Below are 23,858 nucleotides of genomic sequence, written 5' to 3'. Positions count from 1 at the left end.
AATGTCCGTAATGCTCACTATTCTTATTCGATTTCAAATTCTTTCTTTTTTACGTTTTTCTTCCTTCTTTGTGGATTCTCGCGTCCTTATGAATTTCGATAGTTCATTTATTGCGTTTCTTCGAGCAGTCATAGATATTATTTAGCCGTCACGGTGTTTACGTGTCGTGTTTGAGGATCCTGCTCCTCTCTATAACACGCAAATGCAAAAACACGTACAGTTCTAAAATGACGTTCGATATCTAAATGGCATTCGAACTCCCTTATCTTACCACAACTTTTATAAAAGACTTATTCCTTACGTTCTTAAGGTTGACCACTGAATTAGACAGGCTTTAGTTTGGCTAGCTTTCCTTTACTGACGGCGCATACCCGCTACTGGTGACTGGAGCAGCGTCAGATTACATCACGTAAGACACAACTTGCGAAAACAAAGGGAATATTGAGGAATATTCCATTTACTTATCATCTCTTACTTGATTATTGTTGTTTGGCTCTTTTTCTCGTCATAGCACTCCATTTTTTCGGATTATCTCTGGGGGCGGGTATGCGCGATTTATAAAGGAAAACATCGTCATGATCATCAAGAATTAGAACAACGAGATGGGTAAGCTGGGCTTTGCTTTTTCAAGCTTCTGAAGGCGCCGGATTTTACTGCCCTTAGGTGACATAAACTGTGTACTGAGCACTCACGTTGTTAATTAAATTATGGGGTTTTACGTGCCAAAACCATTTTCTGATTATGAGGCACGCCGTAGTGGGGGACTCCGGAAATTTCGACCACCTGGAGTTCTTTAACGTGCACCTAAACCTAAGTGCACGGGTGTTTTCGCATTTCGCCCCTACCGAAATGCGGCCGCCGTGGCCGGGATTCGATCCCACGACCGCGTGCTCAGCAGCCTAACACCATAGACACTGAGCAACCACGGCGAGTACTCAAGTTGTGATTCGTCTGAACAGAGCAGTCAAGGGGGAATTTCCAAGGCTGGTATTGGGATGAAGAATAGCCAAGTCAATCACACCTACCGCTTCTATTCTTAGCTTTTAGATCAAAAGTAGCTAAACGGAGAAACGCACTCATAATATTGACGCAGCGACGTACCAAAATATAGGGGTAGCGGTACAAGAAACAGGAAGATAGCGCGGTATGGCTTATGCACCAAACCATGGTAGCAGACATTTTACTTCCGACTAAGAGGGAAATTCCAAGTGGAGTTTGACAGGCCGTGTATATTGTACAATACGCACAACCGTTCGCCCGTTAGATGCGCCGAAAAGGTACCAAGGGGAGGGAAGCGCAGTCGAGTATGACAGGGAACTAGGCCATGTGATGAAAGGAAGAAATTAGCAGGGTTATGAAGGAGGCAGAAAACCGCAAAACAGGGTAACTTAAGATGACTCGGAGCGGCATTCGTCCGCCCGTGAACATATATATACTAATGATCGTGATGCCACACCATATGCTTACTAAATAACCGTGCCATGTGCGAACGTCTTTTTAGACTAAGCAAACCCCTTCTCGTCTGCAACACCAAGTGGTGACGTTATGGCTGGCCGAATTTGATCCGTGCGGTGCATGTTGGAGTGAATGCCAGACGGGCGCGGTTGGTTACATTGCGTTTCCCCAGGACCACCTGCTTTTTCTTTTGTTGCACCGCGCGCAATTCGAGCTACCAGTGCAAGTAAACAACGTGTCATTAATTGGCTTACTTTGGCGCCGCCCCCAAAACCCCAAAGGGGAAGCGGGCGCACTGAAGTTGGAACGCGGTCTGGTCCCAACTCGCGGGAGCTCCACATGCCGGTGGCGTGTAATGTGGGCCCTCCGTTATTGCCGACAGCGGGTCTTGCATTCGAACACCAAACAGTACACTCCGGCCTCGGCGGCCCCAACCCAGGGACTGCCATGATTCCAGTTTTTGATCGTTGCGCTGCCCCTTGGAAGCCCTGGAGATAGCACGCCGCCGACTTTATCGCAATCTCAGGCGCTCTCCTGAGGCCCCCTCTTTTCTTTTTTTTTTCTTGTCGTGCAATTTCTTTTTGCAATTTCGCATGCTAAGTAATCTCGCAGGCAAAAATATCCCGATTAACATGAATTTCTTTCCACGCAATGTAGCAACAAAGGGTCACGTACTGTTGACGTGCACTATGATTTCGCATTCCGGAAAAGAAATTTGCTCCGCAAAAGCACCTGCTCCATCGTCTATCACTGATTTGAGAAAGTGGATGAGGAGGCATAGGAGGCATGGGGTTTGACGTATAACCGTGAGCAGCAGCACCGCCATTTGTTTTGCTGGAACACGTGCATTTGCAGTTTAACATCGGCTGCTAACGGCGCGTATTAGTTGCCATTGGATGTGCACACAATGGACATGAAATAGCGCCATCCCATAAATGTCCATGAAATGCTATCTATGTTCCAAATTTGAGCGCGCGCTCAAGAATTAACGAGAAAATAGCTATGTATGCCGGGCTCCTTCAAGGTATTACGTTCGCACGATAGACCGAATACCTGGACGAAAAATGAGACACGTTGAATTATAGCACCGAAAATAAAGAAAAAAATGAGTCATAGCACAAGGAGCAGGAACACTAACGACAAGAAAATGCCGCTCGGCTGCAACTGAAAAGAAAAACACAAAAAAACGTTTCAAAATTGAGCGTCTGTCCTTGTCGTTCTCGTCTGGTATGTATACGTAATTTTAGAGCTGTTGAACATGTCTACATTCTGGAATACGGATCTATTTAAGCAAATTTATTGTCTTACTCGAAGGACAATGATGACCTGACCCCGTGCCGTCGATTCTTACATCAAACGAGCTGCCACAAATGCTATTCGCTGCATTTCAGCCGCTTCACTCTCGTCTGCCGACTGAATCGGCGTTCCGACCCATCGAGGGAATCTGGCCTAATTTACGCGACGTACGATATCGACCGCTCTCTTCACGCTATGATTAACGAAACTCTGCTCTCGTAATTTCCCCAATATAATTATGTAAATGCGTTCTCGTCACCCATAGGAGAGTTCTGCGCACATTGAGTGCACACTTTATCACAGGACGTTTCTATTGGTGCTCGTGTCTACTTTTACCAACGTGTCACGCAGAAGTCACGTCGACAACATTACGTCACCTATGAGCTAAATTTAGCTGAATATTGAGCGCAATTCTGACATTCTCATTGCTAATCGGCATTTCCTTTTCTGTGAAATGTTAATAGTTTCTTTTTTCACGCAGCTTTCTTCAGTGAGATCTACCAGGCTTCTCTGCGTGAGTACCCTGACGTGAATCTCCACGGGATCTATCGTTTGCTGCAGTGTGCTGCTTTTATAATAAAATTCCCGTGTTTTCCGTGCGAGAACCGCGGTTCGCATTTCGACCACCTGCGTTTCTTTACTGAACACCTAATTTTAGTACACCAACCAACGTTTTTGCATTTCGTGCCAATCTAAATGCTGCCACAGCGTCCGGGATGGAATCCGGGTCCATGAGCTCAGCAGCGTAACGCCGTATTCGCTAAGCTACCGCGGCGGGTGGTGTCCTGCATAGGTACTCGAACAACTTTGAAAATGTGCTTTCGCTCATACTTTTTTTTTCACAGTGCTTATTATATTCAAAGGCGTGTGTGTTACCATGGACATTCATTTATCGACCGCCTCAGGTATCCGTTTGCACAGATCGCGAGCACTAGGTTTACCCACGTATGGGCTTGAAGAAAAATATTCGTGCTCTCACTTTTACTTTATTATATACACGAGTGGGAAGCCCCATCTCCAGCCGTTATCAATATTACAGAGTTTACCACCTTCCAGCCCCGTTTTCTAACACCCATTTACAAAGCGTGAGCGGGTGAGCGGATAGCCTGCGAAAATATTAGGTCTGGTAGCGTGAGCGAATGTCGGGCTTATGCTGCCGTCCTGACATCGTCGATACCCAGGCATCGTGGCTGGTAAATGCATCCGTGATACTCGCCTTGGCTGGCCTAATGGATATGTGGTAATTTGGTGCTGAGGAAGAGGTGGCGGCGCGGATTCACGCGTAACCTCGCCGCCTCGCGCTGAGCTGAGATGTTGCATAGGCCGACAATGTCAATATATGCAATGCATTCCAGCTATTACAGTGTCCCCGCGTAGCACTGTGGTTGGTTTATTCCGTGGGATGTTCTTACTTTCTTTTTTCTGCCCATAAAGTTTCCTACAAGGATCACCAGAGTAAACTGTGGCGCTTGGGTCTTTGGGAGCTGCAAGCATGCCGATTCAAACAGCACAGGGAATGACGGATAGCAGATAGATTTGCCGTAACTTCGTTTTTCTTTTTTTGCTTGTAACCATTATTAGCATTCAAGCTGAACGGTCGTATAACCAGAGTTCCCTCTAATAATTTTACCCCGAAACTGCATGCATTTTCAGCTGAGGCTTCTCAATGCAAGGGCTCTCAACTTCTGAGAGCAAAGGTCCCGTCCAAAGCACCAGAAGGTGCCGTGCCTGAGGGCGAAGTTGGAATAACCTTTACGTTGTTTCCGTTTTGTTTCGTCTAGGTCCATTAGACCCAAACAAGCCATTGCCAGGTAAGCTTCGATAGCTTGTATTCTTGCATGCCCACGTATGCTATTAATACGTTATTCGGGAACAACTGGGTCGACGCTTCACGTGACACCATGACACAGTGACTCGCTCCGTTTCTTGTGATTCCTGTGGTTTCCACACGTGAGCACAGCCAGAAGGAAAGAAGTTAGCACGCTCATTTTTATGCAAGCAACGTCGTCGTGATAAGCACATCATTACTCTCAGAAAATTTTGTTCTGAGTCATGACGTCGCATAAACGTCTATGACGACCGCTCCGGTGTTTCCAGACGAATCTTGTTCCCAAATTGAAATATCTTGTGACTCTTTTCCAGAATTTATACTTGCTAAGTGCCATCCCCTTTCGTGCGAGGAATGTTTGCTAGCACGTGGTGGTATGTAGAACGAAAACAAACCTGCCCATCTAATAGAATGATGATTTGGCAGAGCGTCGACAATTTCTAAACTATTTCTCAGTTCTACTTGTTTAACCTCTTCTAGACTGCGGTCGCCATTTCGCAACATATCGAATCTAAGCACAAAAAACCTTATCCGGACTCTTAAGCGAAAAAGGTCCTGATCACCGCGCTCTGTGCAGCCACTCGATCAGTAAAAATATGCTACCACGTTGTCATCTCTGACTCGGAAAATAATACTCTGCGCATGGCGACCCCCATGATAGTGAAAACTGCAAGAAGCTCACGTGAATGCATCTATTCGGGTCCCCAAACGACAGTCGTCGTCCCCTCCTGAATACATTTTTCGAAGCTCTCATAAAGTGCGAGACGGCTCACCTACCGGATCAGAATTTATACCATGGGAAAATACACTGTTGTGAAGGCATAATTTCGCGCTAGACGCAAGTTTTACTTCTTATTAACGAGCCCTCAAATTTCGCTCGAGGACGTAGAATGGCGCTAGACTATGTGTATATGTTCTAACCTATAGCATATAAGGGCTTTTAGATGCGACTCAAATGTTATTCTGCAGGCAATAACATTCAGGCCACGAGAAGTTATTGTCTGTCCCATTGAAATTTCAACCTCTTAACGCTCGCTTCCTTTCGCTGGTGTCGCTGCAGACGAGACGGGCTACTTGTACCAGCCCGCGTCGCCACGCACGTGGCTGTGGTACTACCACTACCCTCCCTACCACCCCGACTACTGCCAGCCGCCACCTCCTCCACCACCTCCTCCGGCCGGGGTTGTATTTGTTCCGTTTGACAACGCTCGTCCCGAACAAGATCTACCGGCCAAGAATGAAGGTACGACGCGGTTTATGGGCTTGGTTTTTCGGTCTCTCACATTTAGTCTGTCAAATTCACTCTGTCAAAAATGCCGAGGCCATGTCTTGAACGATGTCATCCGTCACTGGGCTCTGAGACTAACTTTATGAAAATTTTCTTTTGAACAGGTCAGTGGCGGATGCCGCTTTATTTACATATCTACTTCACTTCATAATTGCCCTTAGGATTTGCAGTTCATGTTAACGAACCGTAAAACATATAAGAAACTTGTTGCCGCAAAGAGTAACTTTTTGTCGTTCTCTGTTTTCCCTACCTTTTCGCCACCAGCATTACAGCCGTATTTCACTATGTTCAGTTCCATATTGTCTATTTTACATCGTTGTACGACAAACCCAAGACTTCTGCCAGGATAGCCAAGTGGTGATTTACCTTTAGATTGATTCCGTCGAACTCTAACAAATTACGCTGTGTTGTTTGTGTGATATTTGCATGCGCTACGCATATCCAGTGGTCACTGGCTCATTTTTATTGTGATAGGAATTATATAGACACTCAAGGCGCACTGATGATCGCCGTGATGTTTCTTATCTAGTGCAACTGCGATAACACCGTCGCCCCGCACCTCATGCTGTAGATGCGAGCAATAGCGTATGAGCGGTAGCCGAGGATGGCGGCTTTATCTCGTGGGCGCCGGGGAGGTAGGCGTAGAGGATGTGCGCCGTCGCCTACCACGCGCTACGCCCAGGAGAGGTGGGCTTTTGTTCGGGTGGCAACTGGATATGACGCGTCTGAACGCGGCCGCGCGCGCCGCATCTTGAAAGAGATCTGCGATGAATACCCAGTGTATTCCATCAGTGTAGCCATCAGCCCAGCGCCGATGGCTGATGGCTTCGTGCATGCTGTATTCTCGCCGCTTCTCGCTAAAGCTAGAGGCAGCACGGAGGTCGGTTCGCTCGCTACTGCTGCCTCTTTTCCTCACGCCAGCGTTTTGACAGAGAGTGTCCGCGTTGATCGATTGAGGTGCGTTTATGTTTGCCTCTGCGCTCTTGACGAGATTCTTGTTGATTTAGTAAGGGAATGTTTACGAGCTTATACGGCTGGTAAATCTACTAACCGTACTTTGTAAAGCTGTCTATTAATTAGCTATCCCTATCGGTTCTTCACCTTGCGTGCGAAACTGCAGGCAGCCAGCTCGAATCTCAAATGGCGAAGCGCTATTCCTTGCGTTATCATACAAATTTTTCTGCCTCTATTTCGTTCTTGCCATTTTTCTAAACCTGCACGGATTGTTCTTTTAATTTCCGCCCTTTGCTTCCAACTTGCCCTCTCTGTTTCTGTCGCTTTCTTTATGATGGGCTCTGGTTGTCTATTTACGCGTTCGATTACCCTGTATTACGCTTTATAATAGCACAGAGCATGCCACCTTGCGGTGCGAACATGAATATCGAGGGAGTGATCTATAGTCACTTTCAACCCCAGGGTCGCGACCCAAATATGAATTTACTAAGAAAAGTCATTATGTCCACTTAAGGCTTGAGATTTCTCAAATTAATTTGAACATCCCAGTTTGGCACTAAAGTCGGGTAAATGTATGTAGACGAAAGTAATAGCCTGAAGTTTCACAAATGCCATACTGAGGCAACTTAATGTGTAAATGAGCTTGAGGTAGTTCGCTCTCTTTGGTCGTTCTCCTTATTGTGCCCCCGCCGATGTCGTTCCGTTAGTTTGAGTGCGCTATTCTTAAAGTCCTCGAATAAATGTACTTACTTTGGTGTATCATTGTCCGAAGCATTCGAACGGGCAGTTTGCTGAAGGATTTTTATTCGACAAGAATTTCCCTACAGTTTGTTAATAGTCCTAATGTTGAATATTTGTCGATTTGACGCGAGAAAAAGTTGCCCTTAGGAATTTCGCTACAATATTCTTTAAATGAAATTTTTAAGGGAGAACTTTCAGTTGATAGTAAGGAAAATCCTACGACAGGACAAGATAGCCGTACGTTAGCTTCATAACATTTCACAAAGAGCGTGACCATGTCTCGAAAGGCGTAACTTTAAGCGCTTACCGAGTTAGTGAAAAGAACTAAAAAAAAATGAAGAGGGAGGTCTCATATCCGCATTAAAAACTCAATTCTTCAAGATTCAGCGTACTTTGCTTCTTCAGTTGCGTACAACAGCAGGTACCGATGAAAACCTCTAGTTTCGACCCTAAGTCAATCCTAATACCGTAGCCTTTATTTTGATGATAACTATGTCACCGTACTGCATCCTGCTTTTTCTAAAATTTGCTGTCTTATTTCAGTGCCGGACGGAGGCAACACGTAAGTGGGCTAAAATACTTATCAAGACCTTGTCAGTGGTAGCTTAGCGATGGTACATTTGTAAATTCTCACTGAGCAAGTATTGATAACATTATGCGCGAAAGGCATTAAATGGCATAGAAAACTCTTCATGAAAGACTTCAGAACAGCATATATGCGGGCGAGTAAAGCATTCGGGTACAATCTACCGTGGCTTCATATGGTTGTGGGTGACAGCTGTGTAAGCATCCTTAAGTACATCATGTGCAGTGAGCACACCCAATACACATGTATGCATAGTGATACGTATTTATATGTGTACACGTTTGTTGCTTTTCACAAACATTTTAATGAATGTCCATGCCATCTTCTTTTCTTTCTTCCGTCTGATATTTTTTATACCTCTTCAATCTGGCGCTGTGGATAGCGCATCCATACCCAACGCATATGTTCGAATCAACGTGAAGCTGAGCTTTGTTTACTGGTGATGCATTATTAGTGCTATACACAGACGTGGTTTTGTTTCATTTGGTTTGATTAGGTTTACGTAGAAATATTTGTATACAGTGCTCATTATAAGAGATTGGCCGAGAACTGGAGAAAACCTCGTGGCACATAGGGAGTGACTTAATCAAGGAAAGTAAACAAAAAAATACGTCAAATCTAATACGCCATTACAATAACAGATCCGTGTACTCTAGTTATACCTTTAGCCAACATTAAATGCTACCCGCAGTGACTACTTAGTGGCTTTGGTGTTGCGCTGCTCAGCATAAGGTCATGGGATCAAATCCTCGGCCATGGCGGCCGAAGTTCGATTGGGCGAAATGCAATAACACCCGGTTACTTAGGTTTAAGCGCGCGTTAAAGAACCCTAGATGGTCAAAATCAATCCTGAGCACGCCATTACGGCCTGCCTCATAATCAGATCGTCGTTTTGACATGTAAAACCCATAGTTTAAGTTTCAAAGTTGAATGTTCAGGTGTTGTGAAAGAAATTTATTTTTTCGGTGGTTGTTACGTAGAGCACAAGTGGGCATATTTGTTCAGCATGCAAGGAATATATTAACCCGTCGCTGGGGCGTCGATTTGGCACCTAGTAGCACCTAGTGCCACGCTATGTCCGCAGTTGCAGTAAATGGCCAGCAGCTCAAAAATTGCTAGGGGGGGGGGGGGCGGTTAGAACCAAAAAAATCTATCGCTTCAGAATGAGACTGAATTGCTGCCAATGATTTCCGTAACTCGTGTAGCCCACGTGTCTATTGAAATATTTCTTAGCGTTAGGCCCGAACCAATTTCAGTTCAACCCATGGTGGTAACCGAAGTCAATCATCGTTGAAGTACCATTCTCAAGGACGGTAGAGTACTGTTGTCGACCATATACAGGGTGTCCCAGTTATCTTTAGCCAGAGTTTAAAAGATTCGAATGCCAAGTAGCTGGGGCAATGCAACGGTACCGTTGTTTACTGTCGCTTGAAGATACTCAGATTACTTTTTAAATTCTACCTAATCATATAGTTAGTCCTAATTAATTTTTCTTCTTTTAAAATATTATAATTAGATAAAAAGTGTCAACAAGAAAGTTTTAGAGCGGCATTAACTCTCTATACAGCTTTTTGTTGCTCAAGAGGTGCTACATAAAAGTGTTTTTCCGAGCGTCAAAGAGCCCGTGAGTACAAGCAAAATGCCTCGAGCTGTCAGTCGCGCGGCAATATTGTGTGCCATCGGGATACCTTCACGTTCAGCAAAGCAATTCTGTATAGCACGTATTGAGCAACAAAAAGCCGTATGTTCTTCATGTCCATCTGCAATTTTGTCGTTGACACTTTTAATATAATTATAATATTTGAGAAGTTGATCAAATAATCGAGACTGATTATCTAATAATGCGGAAAGAAAAAAAATAATTTGAGTATCTCCCAGCGAGGGCAAAAACATTACCTTGGTTCTGTCTAGCTACGTGTCATTCGCCTATTTTTAAGCTCTGGCTAAAGTAAGCTGGGACACCCTGTGTATTGTGGGTTACGGATTTGATGACGACGCAAGCTAGTCCATTTCAGATTCAAAAACCATGGGGCCACCTGAGCAATTCTTACGACGTGCATATGCGAGAGCATAACTTGTTACCGAGTGTTTCGCTGAGTTACGTCGCCGATTTTTAGTACTGCGGCGAAATGTAGCTAAGTTCAGGGCTGCTGCGTTATGTTTTCGAATGTAATGTTGTCGCTCAGCAGGTCGCAACAACGCATGGCGATAAACCGGCCCTATTGCCGATCTGTTAGCTGAGTTTTATTTGCGGAGTTCTCATTGGAGTAGTGTTTCACGCACATTGCATTGAGTGTTATTTCTCGATGACACCACTTTTCAGTACGATGACGACGCTTTGCCGGGCGATGACAGTACTTTTCCGAGCGGCGCCACGGTGCTGACACCGTACATTTCTTCATCGGGTTCCTAGGCGAACTTCAGCTCATACTCTGGGTGGATGTAGTAGTCGTGGTCCGACGGGTGTCTGAAGCGCGTTGCATCATATTCGCCATCATTGTCGTCATCGTCGGTGTCGTCGTTGTCGTCGTTGTCGTTGTCGTCGTGGGCGCGCCCTCTACAACGCGAAAGGCAGAGCGATTGGCTCCAGCTAGCTGTGCTCGCTCCTCAGCCGGTCACTCTGCCATCTAATGAAGCGCCTGCCAGGCAGAGCGAAACCACGTTACCAGGCTCCTACATATGCCTCACCGTTGTCTGTTACAAGAGTGGCGGACGTAATTGTATCATAAGATCCGCCGCCGTTGTAACAGGCGACAGTGAGGAATATGTAAAAGCCCGTGCACGTGGTTCAACTCTGCCTGCAGCGGGCGTTACATGAAATACTTTTTCAAAATCTTAGAACACGTTAATGTCGCCTCAGTAGAATTAGAAAGTGTTAGGATAGTACGTGCAGAGTGTTTCGCGAGTCTTGTCGTAAATAGGCGTGTGACAATGCCGTTTCAAGTGCTTTTATCAGATTGGCAAGGATGCCCGCTATCTTTATTGCTGTTCGTTATATACTTCGAAGCTTTTTGTTTAAAGGTTCTTCAGAGTCAACAAGTGCGCAGATTTAGCTTAATGTCGAGTCAAATTAAAATCTCAGCGTAAGCAGACGACATTGCTAACAAAATTTTTTCGAATGTCCAGAAGCGCCGTTAATTATGGCAGATGCTTGGGTTTTGGGCCGGAAGCTGGGAAACCAAACCTCTTTCGTTGCAAAACATACAGCGGACAGGTACGCCAGTAAAATACATAGACGTACCTTTGGATCATTACAAAGACGTTACTGAGTACTGCAATAGAGCAACTACTCCAGTGCGAGGGAAGAAGTTTAGCTTGGTTGGACGTGAACTATCAATGTCCGCTCGGTCAAAGTTGTGCAATTTGTTTATTGTTCTTAACATTTGGTACGCGCTTCGAGTTTTGTGCATGAAGAGAGTCAATATATACAAGCTGCACAGACATTTCGCAGTCTTTTTGTGGGGATTTACTAGGGAGTGAGGAAGCAGGACCAATTTGTTTCGCTTTGTGAGAGAGGTGGGTCTGGGACTACCCAATTTGTTTCTGACAGGTGGTGTCTAGGCTTCTTTCTTTTACGCGATCAAAGTGATCTCTTTTTGCGAACTGCAGTACGAGTAAGGCTAAGTGGAATGTTGCCTGATATTGTTGTCTCGACGAACGAAGCAAGATGCATAAGTGCTCGCGGTTTCTTACTTGAGGTTGCTTCACCTTTACACATTTCAAAAGCTCGTTTTCCTTGGTAGTATTTGTCTAGAGTTAACCGAAGAAAACTGTACGAAGATGTATATCATCTGATGCTACCAGTGCCTTTGTACCGGTCGATATACAATCCAGGTCTAGGAGGTGACATTCTGAAAAGAGTTAAAAAGATACGAATCCATTCTTCAGCGAAAACTCTTTCCAGCTTCACATCAACACGTTGCCATTTAAGCCTTGTCTTTAAAAAAAAGGCTTTTGTTCCGTGGTCTGTCGGCAGTCTATTGTGCAGAAGGCACAAGAGTATTGAAACATATTTTTCTTGAATTCTGGGATGGCATATTCCTGTGGGACATGCTCCAATAATGCTAAAAAAGGACCTACCCGTGTCGCATAGAGCCTTCCGGTCTTTATCTGTCCCAAACAATAGAAGCAAACCCCTGTATATATTCTTATTACTGGGCCAACATAGTCTGTGAAAAGTACGTATAGCAATCCAGAAGTCTGATATAGGGGCTCGCCCTACGAGGCAGTACTTTATTGAGAGCATTTTACATGTTAGAGATGCACTGAAGGGTCAAAGTGGTCCTCCAGGGTAGATCAGTACGATGGATGAACTTGCCAACTTCAAGCGTTCTTAATCACATTTCCGCACATTGGCGGTAGGTGTCTTTATAAACATTTCATGTACAGTGTTCTCTCTTGTTTGTTCGCCAAACCAGCAATAAAAAAAGAAAAGGTGGTGAAGTGGATAACGCGCTCGACCTAGGTATTGGTAGCAGTGTGTGGCACAGGATCAAATCCTCACTGTGGTCGCGTTCTTTTTGTTAGATGAAGGTCGCGCAATTTTTGTACCATTTTGTGCCACGGCTTTCTGATGATGGCGACGTAGTGAAATGGGCCAAGAAACACTCTCTCATAAAAAAAGTATTTGTACATTTGACTACTCTGTGAACTATCATCCGTTTCAGAGGGAAGACGGGATGTTGTTTGCATTCATGCTCCTTTTAGGTGCATGGAAATGAACCACCGAGTTGAAGTCATTAAGGTCTACAAAACAGCACGTTTTGTTGCACACATGAACGTAGAAATCTTCATGTATTCGAATGCAGCAAGAGCGGTTTTGTGGGAACAAAAGCTTTCGAAGTTGAAAGAAAAATTTTCTAGTCACCGGGTAATCTCACCGTCCGACTGGGGCATTGACTCTAGGAAATTGGGTAACCAAGATCCCAGCTACTGCAACACGACAGCCATGATGCATAAGGGGTTATGACGTACTACTGCTGAGTATGTGTTGGCGGATTCGTCTCATAGTCACCGTGGGCACAAACCTAAGGGCACGGAATGCAAGATGTAGAGTGTTTTTGGCTTTGAGGGCACGTCGAAACGGGCTCCCTAGAAGTGTTCGAACATAGTTGCTACGAACCTTGTATTTAGCGGTTTGAAGGTGAAGCCCACCGAGTTTTTGGAGTAAAATGTACGGTTCTTCTCATAGCGCAGGCGTTTTTGAGGATATTGAATCAAAACATTCAAACGAAAAATTTTGGGCAAAAATTTCATTAACACAGTTACTCCTACGAAAATGTGCAAGGCGGTGGTATATCCTTGATATGGAACCTTTTTTCGCACTTGGAAAATCGCACAAGTTTTGGCGTCTTTGAGCAAGTACCGCGAAGTTGCGCTGTCTTTATGTGGGCCAGGGTATGCTGTCTAATAAGTACCTTCTATCCTGCTCGTACTGTTTCTTTATATTTAGAGAATCGCTGCTGAGCAGAGCGCTGATCTTGGGAGTGGCCTTTGTGATGTTTGCACTCCTTATGGCCTTGGCAGTACTCGTCGTTTGGACGACGGCAGGTGAGGATGATGTGCACTGTAGAGGATAGCTTTTCTATGGTGTACAAGGTATGTTTGTTGCTTGCGCTCGAAAACCACGCGCATGCACGAAATTCACGTATGGTCTAGAATTATTTGTGATAGCCGACAATATACGTATCACACATGATATCTTGAAAAACGCCTAAGAGAGGCCTGTAGACTAATGATCTTGCGCTTCTTGTTGACTATTTGCACTCTTTTTACCAGCAACATATATTAAACAACCTGGGCCAGAAGTAAAAAAAAATATGCTGCCTCTACTCTAATCGAGATTAGATGTAAGCATGAAATAGCAACCGGCACAGCAGATTGTTTGGAGAAGATGCTAGCTGCAATCTTAAAATGGGTGCATTGCATGTTCGCAAAGGGAACCCCATCACACCATACGACACCACGTCATACTGGGCACTCATCCATAGAGACGCTACCCATCTACAGGAATAAACCTGGCTGAAGGCGGCGCGACAAGCGAAAGACGCATGGGAGACAGAGTGCACTGCCCAGCTAGAATAAGAAAATCGCCTGAAGGACGCGCCGCGCAGCGTGGCTCCATCTCTCGAGGCGACGGAAAACCCGCACCGCGGAACTCGCGGACCGTGGCGTTCAAAAGAACACAGGTCACTCTGCGTCAGCGCCAAAAGATGAAGTGTATCCACCACCCTGTACCAGCCTTTTGAACGACATTAGTTGAAATGAGAAATAAAGCTGCCGCGTACTAAACGTTACAGCTTGAATGATATTGTGAACAAAGCAAGAACTCAAAAGCAATAGCCTTTCTTCATTTTTTGGAAAGTAACTAGCTTATGCAATGCGCTCTTGTACGAAGGGTTGGGGGCCCGAAACCACATATTTTTAGGGATTGACTGGTTGCTCGGATGATGTCATTATTTTCTCGCAACTTGCCCGGATGTTCTCGTTTATGTGCCCGGATAATGTCTCTAGCTTCTGGCTCAAGGTCTTTTGAAGATCTCCGATAATGGGATGTAAGAGCACTTTATGCGTAAATAATAGATTTGCTAACCGTTCATCTGTGGGCGATCCACAGACCTTCTATTGTGAAACAGAGAACGTCAAGTGACCGAGCCATGTTTTACTTACAGGGGCGCACTTTAGACCACACTAGTCTGTGTTATAAGGGGTTCACTATGCATGGTCTATAGACAAGTCCATTGGCAGTATGGACACTTTCGCTTGCATTCACGGTACCTCTACGTGTTACTTCACATTTTTCCCGGACTCTTCTACTGGAAAACCACTTTATTCTTCAGGGTGTGATTGTGTGTCACAATAACTAACGTCTCGCAATCCCTTATCGGAATAGCCAACCACAGTGTGTGACTCTGCATTGTGTTAGGAGTCTACGAAGTGCGTTCTGTGCCTTGTCATATTCTCCGGTGGTCTGCGTGAGGTTCTGCGCGATAGCTTACATGAAAGGCCGTTCTCGTAAGAAAAGGGCGTGGACCCGAGTTCCTCATGTAAAGCTCTGCTTCGGTCTTCGAAAGTAATTAGGCCCCATTACTTCTTTTGACAACAGACACGTTCTACTATATAGCCTATCTGTACACACTTATTGTTCACGGAATGCTGGAGATGCAGACATTCGCCCCAGTGTCGACGACATCTTCTTGCAACGTTGAACTGAAGTAGCGCGCACATAGCTGCTAGTCCGCACGCCTAGTAGCGCACACGCAGCTGCTAGATTTTAAAGCGTTAGCAGCAACCATCTCCTACCTATATTCCTTATGTAAGGAAGAAGAACGGCGCAGTTCGATCGGCGCACCTCTAAAAAGATATATTGAGGATGTCCGGACCTCTGCAAGCTCGCCAATGCGACAAGTGCGTGAAGCGACAAGATAAGGCGTAATTTAAAGGGACTTGCTAACGATGCCTTGGAAGTGCTGCTTGCGAAGAAGTCCAGCACAGTGACCTGAATTAGTGACCCTCTAGCAGACCTATGATTAGGTGCGCAAGCAGCGGCTCACAACGCGCAAGTTACTGCTAGGCTGTCTCTGTAGGTTGAATGTTACCACCGATGGCTCTTCGCCGATGGTACAGATTAAGCAGTTTGATGGCGAAGAGGTCGCCCGCCAACTTTCATTGGCGCCTCTGGCCCAATAGACGCCCTCCTCTTTACTGACGTCCATTCTGCGCCATGTCGTTCAAGCACAAGGGGCAAGGTACATTTCCCGTTTGTTTCAGAGAACTCTTGTGGCCGCGCCAATCAGCCATGCGCAAGACGCTACGACGCCCGCACACGCTGAGCCGTGCTACGTTTCTTGCACCAATGCGGATGTCGCCGCTGAATCCCACTGGGTTAGTGACAATTTCTCCGGGTGAAAGAGCCATGGCACACAACAGACAAGCGGCCGATTTCTTACTCCTGTGGCCTTGCTAGGTGTACTTCCTGATCCACCTAAGCTCCGAACAGTCGCCGAATTCTTAAGGTAGCGACACTTAAGGCACTGCGTAGTTTTATAGGTCGGTGCACCTATATTCGTCATCTAGTGCGAAATGTTGCTGCCGTCATCGAATTCCTGACACCGCTTCTTGCTGGCACCAGTAGCCTTTATACGTTGCCAAAGAGTCTGACTCAGCATGTACCAGCTTATGTGTCTGCTTAACTTACCACAAATTTCGCTTCACTTCGATCCGAATGCTCCTCCGGAATTTCACATTGACGCCAGCGCCATCTATTTGGGTGCAGCGCCAGCTGAACAAAAACCCGAATTCGCCAGTAAGTCGTAGGCTACGACAACGGAACTCTCAGCAAAGCTGAAGTCAACTATTCTGTGATTGAAAAGGAATGCTTAGCGATTGTGCGGTCTCTTACTAAATTTCGGCCTTAAATTTATGGCCGAATTTTGGACGTCATCGCAGACCTCCATGCGCTTTGCTCATTGTCGTTCCTCAAATACACGTCTAGACACATCGCACGATGGGCATAAATTGCGTCCACAGGAATACGGCATCAGGGTTGTCTACCGCGCCGGGATGAAATATTCTGGCGCCTCAGCATTACCACGTTCGTCGCTCCGAGGCTATGTCGACAGTGCTCCACTTCTGACGCCCACTCCGTTACCTTTGCACACAACGGACTTGTCCTCAGAGCAACAAAGGGGCTCATGGACAGCCACGCTTCTGCATTTTTTGAGCAATCCTATCGGACTAACCACGTCTCGCTCCCTCCGTGGTCAAGCGCCACATGTCACACTTCTTTGTGGACTTCTATACCACAGAAGTTGCCATTGTGATGGCCTCAAGTGGATCCTAGGGGTCCCCATGCGAACTCCGTAGGAAATTTGTACTTGATTTCACGCCGACCCGTAGAGTGGACAAGGTGCCGTGTTCATGACCTGCACGTGCCTTGGACTTCGGTATTACTGCCGGTGCCAGTACAGCTGCGTCAGCCAAAACGTCGCTCGTGCCTTGATTAGCAAGTCGCAAATCTGCTCGTCATCCAATCGCTCCGTTGCAGCCACTTTTATGGCCAGTTCGTCCCTTTCACTGCGTCGGGACTAATCTTTGTGGCCCTCTCCCGTGCCCGGCTTCGGGCAACCATCGGGCCATAGTCGCTGCCAATCACCTGAGGCGATATGCGGCAAACCGCAGCTGCCCCGCCAGCGGCCACAGCGCATGAAGTCGCTTGTTTTATCCTCTATCACTTTCGTCTATGCCATGGCACACAACGCAATCTCTTTAGTGACCGAGAGCGCGTGTTTATCTTTGAAGTAGTGAAGCCTCTCCTTCGTAATGGAGCACTTTGCATCGTAGCACCAACGCCCATACCCCCTTGAGAAATGGTTGGACGGAACAGTTCAGCCGATCTCTCGGTGACATCCAGACCACGTATGTCTCCTCGGATTATTACAACTGCGACCTTGTTCTACCATTCGCATAGTACGCTTACAAGACCGCCAAACAAGCCACAACCAAATTTTGTTTGTTTTTCCTTCTCCATGGCTGTGAGCTTACATGTACTGTCGACACAATTTTTTCATATACTACGGATGCTTCAGAATGCGCTGTAGTCTCCACAGCTGCCAAGCATGCCGACCAATATAGGCAGCTCGCCTGCTCACTCAATGCCGCAGAACAGTCCCACCGAAGGCTTCAAGGGATGACAGCATAACTACTCCCAATTTTGTAATGGAACCCTCAAGGGGGTCTAGGTCATACCTACCACATCCTGGCCTCTCTTTCAAGCCTCTTCCAAAATTTTATTGTCCTTTTTGCATCATTGCCCAAATTTCTCCCGTCAATTACCCCGTCAAGCCACTGACGATGCCAACTGTCGCCTTGGACGTGAAAATGTTCACGTAGACAGGCTCAAGTCTTATTACGAGCCTATCATGGCACCGTTGACGTATGTCGCAAGGATTGCTTCTTTTTGAAGCTGGTTTGATTGTAATGAAGACGAATAGAATATTAGAAAGGTCCGTTGCCATCGCGTGTGTCCCGGCGAATTCGTCCATTAGCTGAATTCTCTTTGCTGCCGTTGCGTTTCCAGCTGCCACTCGACGACTCCCATAAACATCGTCACACTTGTAATGCTTTTTCACCCTTAGAACATTCGCGAAACCAAGCATATTCTCAAAGGTTTCTGCACAACTGCCCCAAGGTATCTAATAACGCTAATAGTAACGCTAATAAGCTCTGCTGCCATTTCTATTTTGCATACCTTAAATACTAAAGGTTAAAGGAGTCTCAGAATATTCGTTATTTTAGAAAGAGCTGCTATGCGAACTGACTCTCTTTCCCTTCCTTCGTGCCGCTCAGTCCGTATTTCTTTCTTGTTTCTTTTTTTCTAGCGTAGAGCACCCAATCGCGGTCGACACCGCTTAGTCCGAGTTCCAACCTCGATCTCTGTCTGTCTCTTCACGCCATTCTGCAAAGTATCTATACATTGGCAAAAAAAAAACCGAAAAAAAGACCCTAATCCTCAAATTTGTGCTATGCGACTTGTTGGCCTTGCCCAGAGAGCGCTGACGTGCTGGCGGAATGGTCGACTGAACCTGAGCTGCCGCTGAAGGTTCCGACCGGCCCGTTGGTCAGGGAGCTCAAGCTTTCCCCGCTACAGGAGAAAGGATCGTTCCCGATGGCGGTGCTCGCTTTTGAGCGCCGCGGAGATGTACCTGTACGGCCGCGGCCTCCAAGATCCCACCCTCTTCAGCACCGCTCAGTCTCGGAGGCCTTAACTGAGCGGCCGGTGACTCGCCCCGACGATATGACGACTGCCGAAGGATGACGCAGGGGCGCTCGTCTCAGCGTTTGTGCGACATTATAAGTACATGCTGGCGGCGGTTTGTTGCGTAGGAAGCCTTCGTAAAAATGCGAATAAATTTTAAACTATAATTTCAGCGAATTCCTGTTTCTGAAGAAATCATACACTTGTCAAGGCAATGTATTCCGAACCTCCGTTTTGCGTCTGTCTGTCTGTCTAAGCTGTGAAAATATGATATATATAACATAGAATGGCTTATTCAGCATGACGCTGTTCTGAGTGACCACCTTATCAATTTTTGACATGCCGCTGTTTGCGTGCTGACAGGTTAGTTGTTCCGCGGCCTCTGCGAACTGCGTTGCCAATTGGCTCTCAGTACATGTGCAATATAGGGCACAATATATCCTCGTGAGACCCAGCGTGCAGTTTATTGCACACTCGGTCTCAGCGGCAAGGCCCTGCTGCAACTGCGATAAACTCGAAGTCCTCCTGTGCAATGTATTGCACAGACATGTTCTGCCACCTGGCCAAGAATGAGAGAAGTATATTGCGCGAAGCGCTTGCTGGACGCGTTTTAAGATGGCGTCCATCCCGACGAAGTCGTTTTATTCGACGCGGCCAAGTGAGCTGCCCCTATTTACTTACCACGTTGCTAAATGTTATGAATTTTTCAATGAAGAGGTTCAGGAATGTACAGGGATCATTTTGAGCACGCTTTCTCTTGAGGCAAGCGCGTATTTTGTCCGCCTTTAATTACATTTAGAAATAAATATACATAAAAAATAGGTTGAGGATGTAGATGGCCTGTCTAGCTGTGACGCCATTTGAAATCTCGCGCAAGAATGCCTCGATATGTTATGAATACAGCTCCCTCACGCCCACGTATCTGCCCACCTGTTCATCATCGCGACAAACAAATTAGGCACGACCACCAGAAAAATGAAGTGGGGCAGAAAGGGACGCGAAAACGCGCCATGAATTGGTTATAGTTTTTCTTGCGCTTACAAACTTACATTCATATGCTCACAAACTGATGTTTTCGGAGCGATCTCCGCAAATTGGAAAGTGCGCTACAGAGAAATACTCTCAAGCTAACCTGACTAAATGCAATATTTTCGCATTAGAGTAGTCAGAATACTTCATACATTTCGAAGAAAATGGAGTAAAGTATACGTGACTATACAGAAACATGATAGAACCTGGTGCAAGTACTGCTCAAAAATTCAACTTGTCAGTAAAATTCAGAGATTTTTGTAAGGAAAAGTATCATATGGAACATCAAGTTGTAACATCAAGTTGTAACATCAAGTTTGATTAAACCACGCTGCTGGTTAGTCGATGCGAAATTTTGCAGATGTACCCAGCGAACGTGCTTTTTTTCCAAAGCTGCGTAGACGCTCGCGTACTCGTTCGGAGTAATGTTTACGCACGAAGCCGATCGTGGAGAGAGGCAAGCGACGTGTACAGCGCTGCATTGTAGGGGCAATCGATCGCTTTAATGCGGACAAGTCACACCGCAGTGCTCCGAAAAGGGCTGTATTTATAGTGCTGAAGTTCCTAAAGTCTATGTCCTGCATGAGAGACTTTAATAGGGGAATGAGGAGAAAACTAATTCGACATGTATTAGTAAGTTACCCCTTCAGAACACCAAAAACGCCACTCCTACTGTAACAAGAGGCTTGGTAAGCCAGGGAAAAAAAAATGAAGTGACACACTCTAAGAAAAAAAGGACTAAAAGGGGTAGGGAGGTTAGTCCTTTTGGGGACTAACTGATTTGCCACAACCATTAGTCCTTTTGGGGACGAATTGACATGGGATGAACTGTTACTCCCCATGCGCTTACTCCTTCGGGGACTAACAGTTGCCCCTGCCCGATGGTCCTCAAGGGAGTAACGGTAATTCGTTCCGATGCTCCGCAAAGGTGGAATTAATTAGGCATTTATACCATAATAAAAAAATTAATGAGCTGAAAAAAAAATATGCCCCAGAGCAGGAGTCGAACTCACGTCCTCTCGCTCACAAGTCAGGTACTCTAACCACTTCGCCACACCGCTTGGTTAGCAAGACGGGATATTTAGACAAAATTAAGCATGGGAACACAAGTGCGGCAATATAAAAGTAACTCCGTATTTTGTGCAAGCTATGCCGTGAGAGCCTAACGTTGAGCGTACTTGCAACCATTAGCGACTGCGAAAAGAAATCAGCCCGCGTATTATTAGGGTGATTTAAACTGAGGAACTACTCCATGTATACGTGTAGCGAGCTCAAACGGGGCACCGAAGTCGACAGAGAAGGGCAATTTCTCTGTCACTTAGCGTGTGCCGTTTGCGCTACACATCGCTTCAGTTCGCAACCTCCTTGGAACGGAAGGAAATTAGGTACTATTGACCAAGAAAATCTAGCCGTCTATCAATGACTTGCGCGTTTAATGTGTATCGCTCACTTATGGGGCGCACACGAAGGGCATGCCTCTTCACATTCCAGTTTTTAGTTTCACGTAATTTTCGAAGAGGCAAGGTGCTGCTTTGCATGTAGTTCAATAGACAATGCACTCACTTCGAACCATTCACGATTTATAGACAATACCGTTTTCGCCGCATCGCTCCATGACACGGACGAAAACAGCGAAGTGCCTGGGGAGTAACTGTTGCCGTTCGTCCCAGGTTCGTCCTCCCATTGCTCTCTTTCCGAGCAGGGACTAAACACTTACTCTCCGAAATTTGCACACGGCACGCACATTCATGCAGTTAGTCCTTTGAGGGACGAAAGCGCCCTTTTTAGGACTAACGGCGCAGTTACTCCCCTTTTCCCCGGGATTTTTCTTAGAGTGCAGGTGGCGACGCCACTTTCAAATTCGCGCACCAGCCCATCGTGACGTCATGAACCTCGACGGCATCTTCATGGGCCTAAGGGAATTATTCGGAGCAAATATGCACTACATCGCTTTTTGAAAGCACGTCACATATTGAACGTGAGAAGTTTTAGAACCTACAACTGAGCCGGAAACGCCCCAAACAGAAAATGGTTTGAAATTCGTGGCGTCACATGGAGGCACTGGCTCAGGTGTTCTGAGAGCAAGTTCAAAATATGAAACATTTGCATTCATGTTCCATTGCAGTAAAAGACTTCTGGCTGCAAAATAAGACAAAATATTTTTTTGAAGCGATACTTTACAGCTTTATCTTATTTGCTCTTTCTCATTAGTTATATATTTTTTTAAAGAATGCCGCCTACTGCAGAAGCATAGCGTGCAAGCTTTAACTAATTCGTGCTCTCTCTCTTTCTTATTTTTTCCGCTAAGCTCTCTATATATTTTCTCCATACCTCCTTCCCATCATGCGTGGTTTATGGTGAACCAGAACTATCTCTGGTCACCGTTCCTGCCTTTCTGTACTGTACATCATTTCTCTTTCGTTGATGCAGCGCTATGACCATTTCGAAGAAAAGCTAATTTCGCTTATTGCAGCAACGTTTACAAAGTTGAATCCCATACCGCCCAACTGCAGGTCTTATGAAAACCAAACACCCCTCCTCCCGTCTCGTAACCGCAAGATAGAAATCCTGTTACGAGCCCCGTTTTGCGCCTATTTCTCTCCGTCTTTCTTCAAGCTGTTGAGCGGAAAGGCAGACTGACAGGTCCTTCAAGGGGCAACGCTCCTGTTGTCCACGCGTCGGAATAGGTCGAGGAAGTTCGGTTGTCACTTTTCGTGTAGAAGCAGGATATTGTCAAACACGTCAGAACCGTAACTTAAGATTATCGCGTCTGTCATTGGTGAAGCGCAGTTTTGCATAAACACAGAAATGGGCAAGTCAAGCTTTTAATGGCGCGCATAGTTCGACGTACCCCACAGGCGCGTGCGGACGGACAAAGGAGGCCACGGGACACTGTAAACGGAAATAACTCCGAGGTGGGAGTATACTGCTTGTCCTCTAGCGACCCCCCGGTTCGGAGTTTATTATGCTCCGTATGATCGGAGTAGAATTTTTACTCCGTACGAGCGGAATTTTTGCGTGGAATTATGGGAGGTTTTTTTCTGTCTTTTTTTATTTTTTGCTTTGCAATTGACGGAGTTTTTTCGAGGTGCAACGGGAGTATAAAAAGAGGCATCGCGTCAGTTTGCGCGAACATGTTTACATGCAGAAGCTGCTGGTCAAATTTCGAAATATGCACACGAGACCGCGTCAAATTCGATGAAACAAGTCAATGAAAGCACATATATCATGACATACATAAACATTCCAGAAACGCCCAATGCAGAAATTTGAAAGACATCCCACGTACACGCGATACTCAAGATGCAACGGTGCCAGTATATATAGCCACGATACTGTGTGCCTCGAAACCGCCAAGGGAGCAGCTGTGCTGTTTTCAGAATTACGACTCACATGCTTGTTCATACGAGACCTGCCTCTTTGAAACTAACAGAATACCTTAATCAACACAAAACTGTTAATTCAAAATAGTGAGAGAAAAAAAGGTAACGGCGTTATTTTTCAAAACTATGCCATTCTGTGAGTGCTGAAGCGACTTCGCACACTGCCGGCGTTCGCGGCCAAAAAGTAGTGCGTTAGTTACAGTAAGCTAGAAAAATGTAAGTGCATGTGCTGCATAGCAAAATTTCATTTTTTCGGTATAGTGGTAGCGTAGCAAGAAATTATTACGTGCGAGCATGACCCGCAGCAGCCGACGTAACACCGAAAAATGCGCAGACATACATTTTATACACCGCACTACTTGCTCTGAGTACAAGCAATCTGTCTCGGTTGCGAAAAGGAGCTACATCGCTGATCTGTCGAGTGAACCCCTAAACTCGTAGCCAGCAGGCATGCGTCTAAATCAGTGTCTCGGATAGAGCGTAATGTTAATGCAATATCGGAAGCAATGACGTGACCAAAACCTATATGCGCGATAACAATT

General features: G+C 45.9%; 1 protein-coding gene across 1 annotated transcript in view; it reads left to right on the top strand.

The window, feature by feature from the left end:
• The window catches only part of LOC135911343 (uncharacterized), a 609,973-nt gene extending 590,902 nt beyond the window's left edge, over positions 1-19,071 (top strand). The window contains exons 11-16 of the mRNA XM_070523691.1: positions 3,233-3,265; positions 4,533-4,562; positions 5,640-5,822; positions 8,106-8,124; positions 13,601-13,698; positions 18,696-19,071. Coding sequence (XP_070379792.1) covers positions 3,233-3,265; positions 4,533-4,562; positions 5,640-5,822; positions 8,106-8,124; positions 13,601-13,698; positions 18,696-18,964 — 632 coding nt within the window. The 3' untranslated portion in view covers positions 18,965-19,071. The remainder of the gene's footprint in view (positions 1-3,232; positions 3,266-4,532; positions 4,563-5,639; positions 5,823-8,105; positions 8,125-13,600; positions 13,699-18,695) is intronic.
• Positions 19,072-23,858: the final 4,787 nt, after the last annotated feature.

Source organism: Dermacentor albipictus, chromosome 8 (assembly GCF_038994185.2).
Source record: "Dermacentor albipictus isolate Rhodes 1998 colony chromosome 8, USDA_Dalb.pri_finalv2, whole genome shotgun sequence".
NCBI lineage: Eukaryota > Metazoa > Arthropoda > Arachnida > Ixodida > Ixodidae > Dermacentor > Dermacentor albipictus.
The sequence above is the reverse complement of the archived record's forward strand: the minus strand, read 5'-3'. Positions and strand labels throughout refer to the sequence as shown.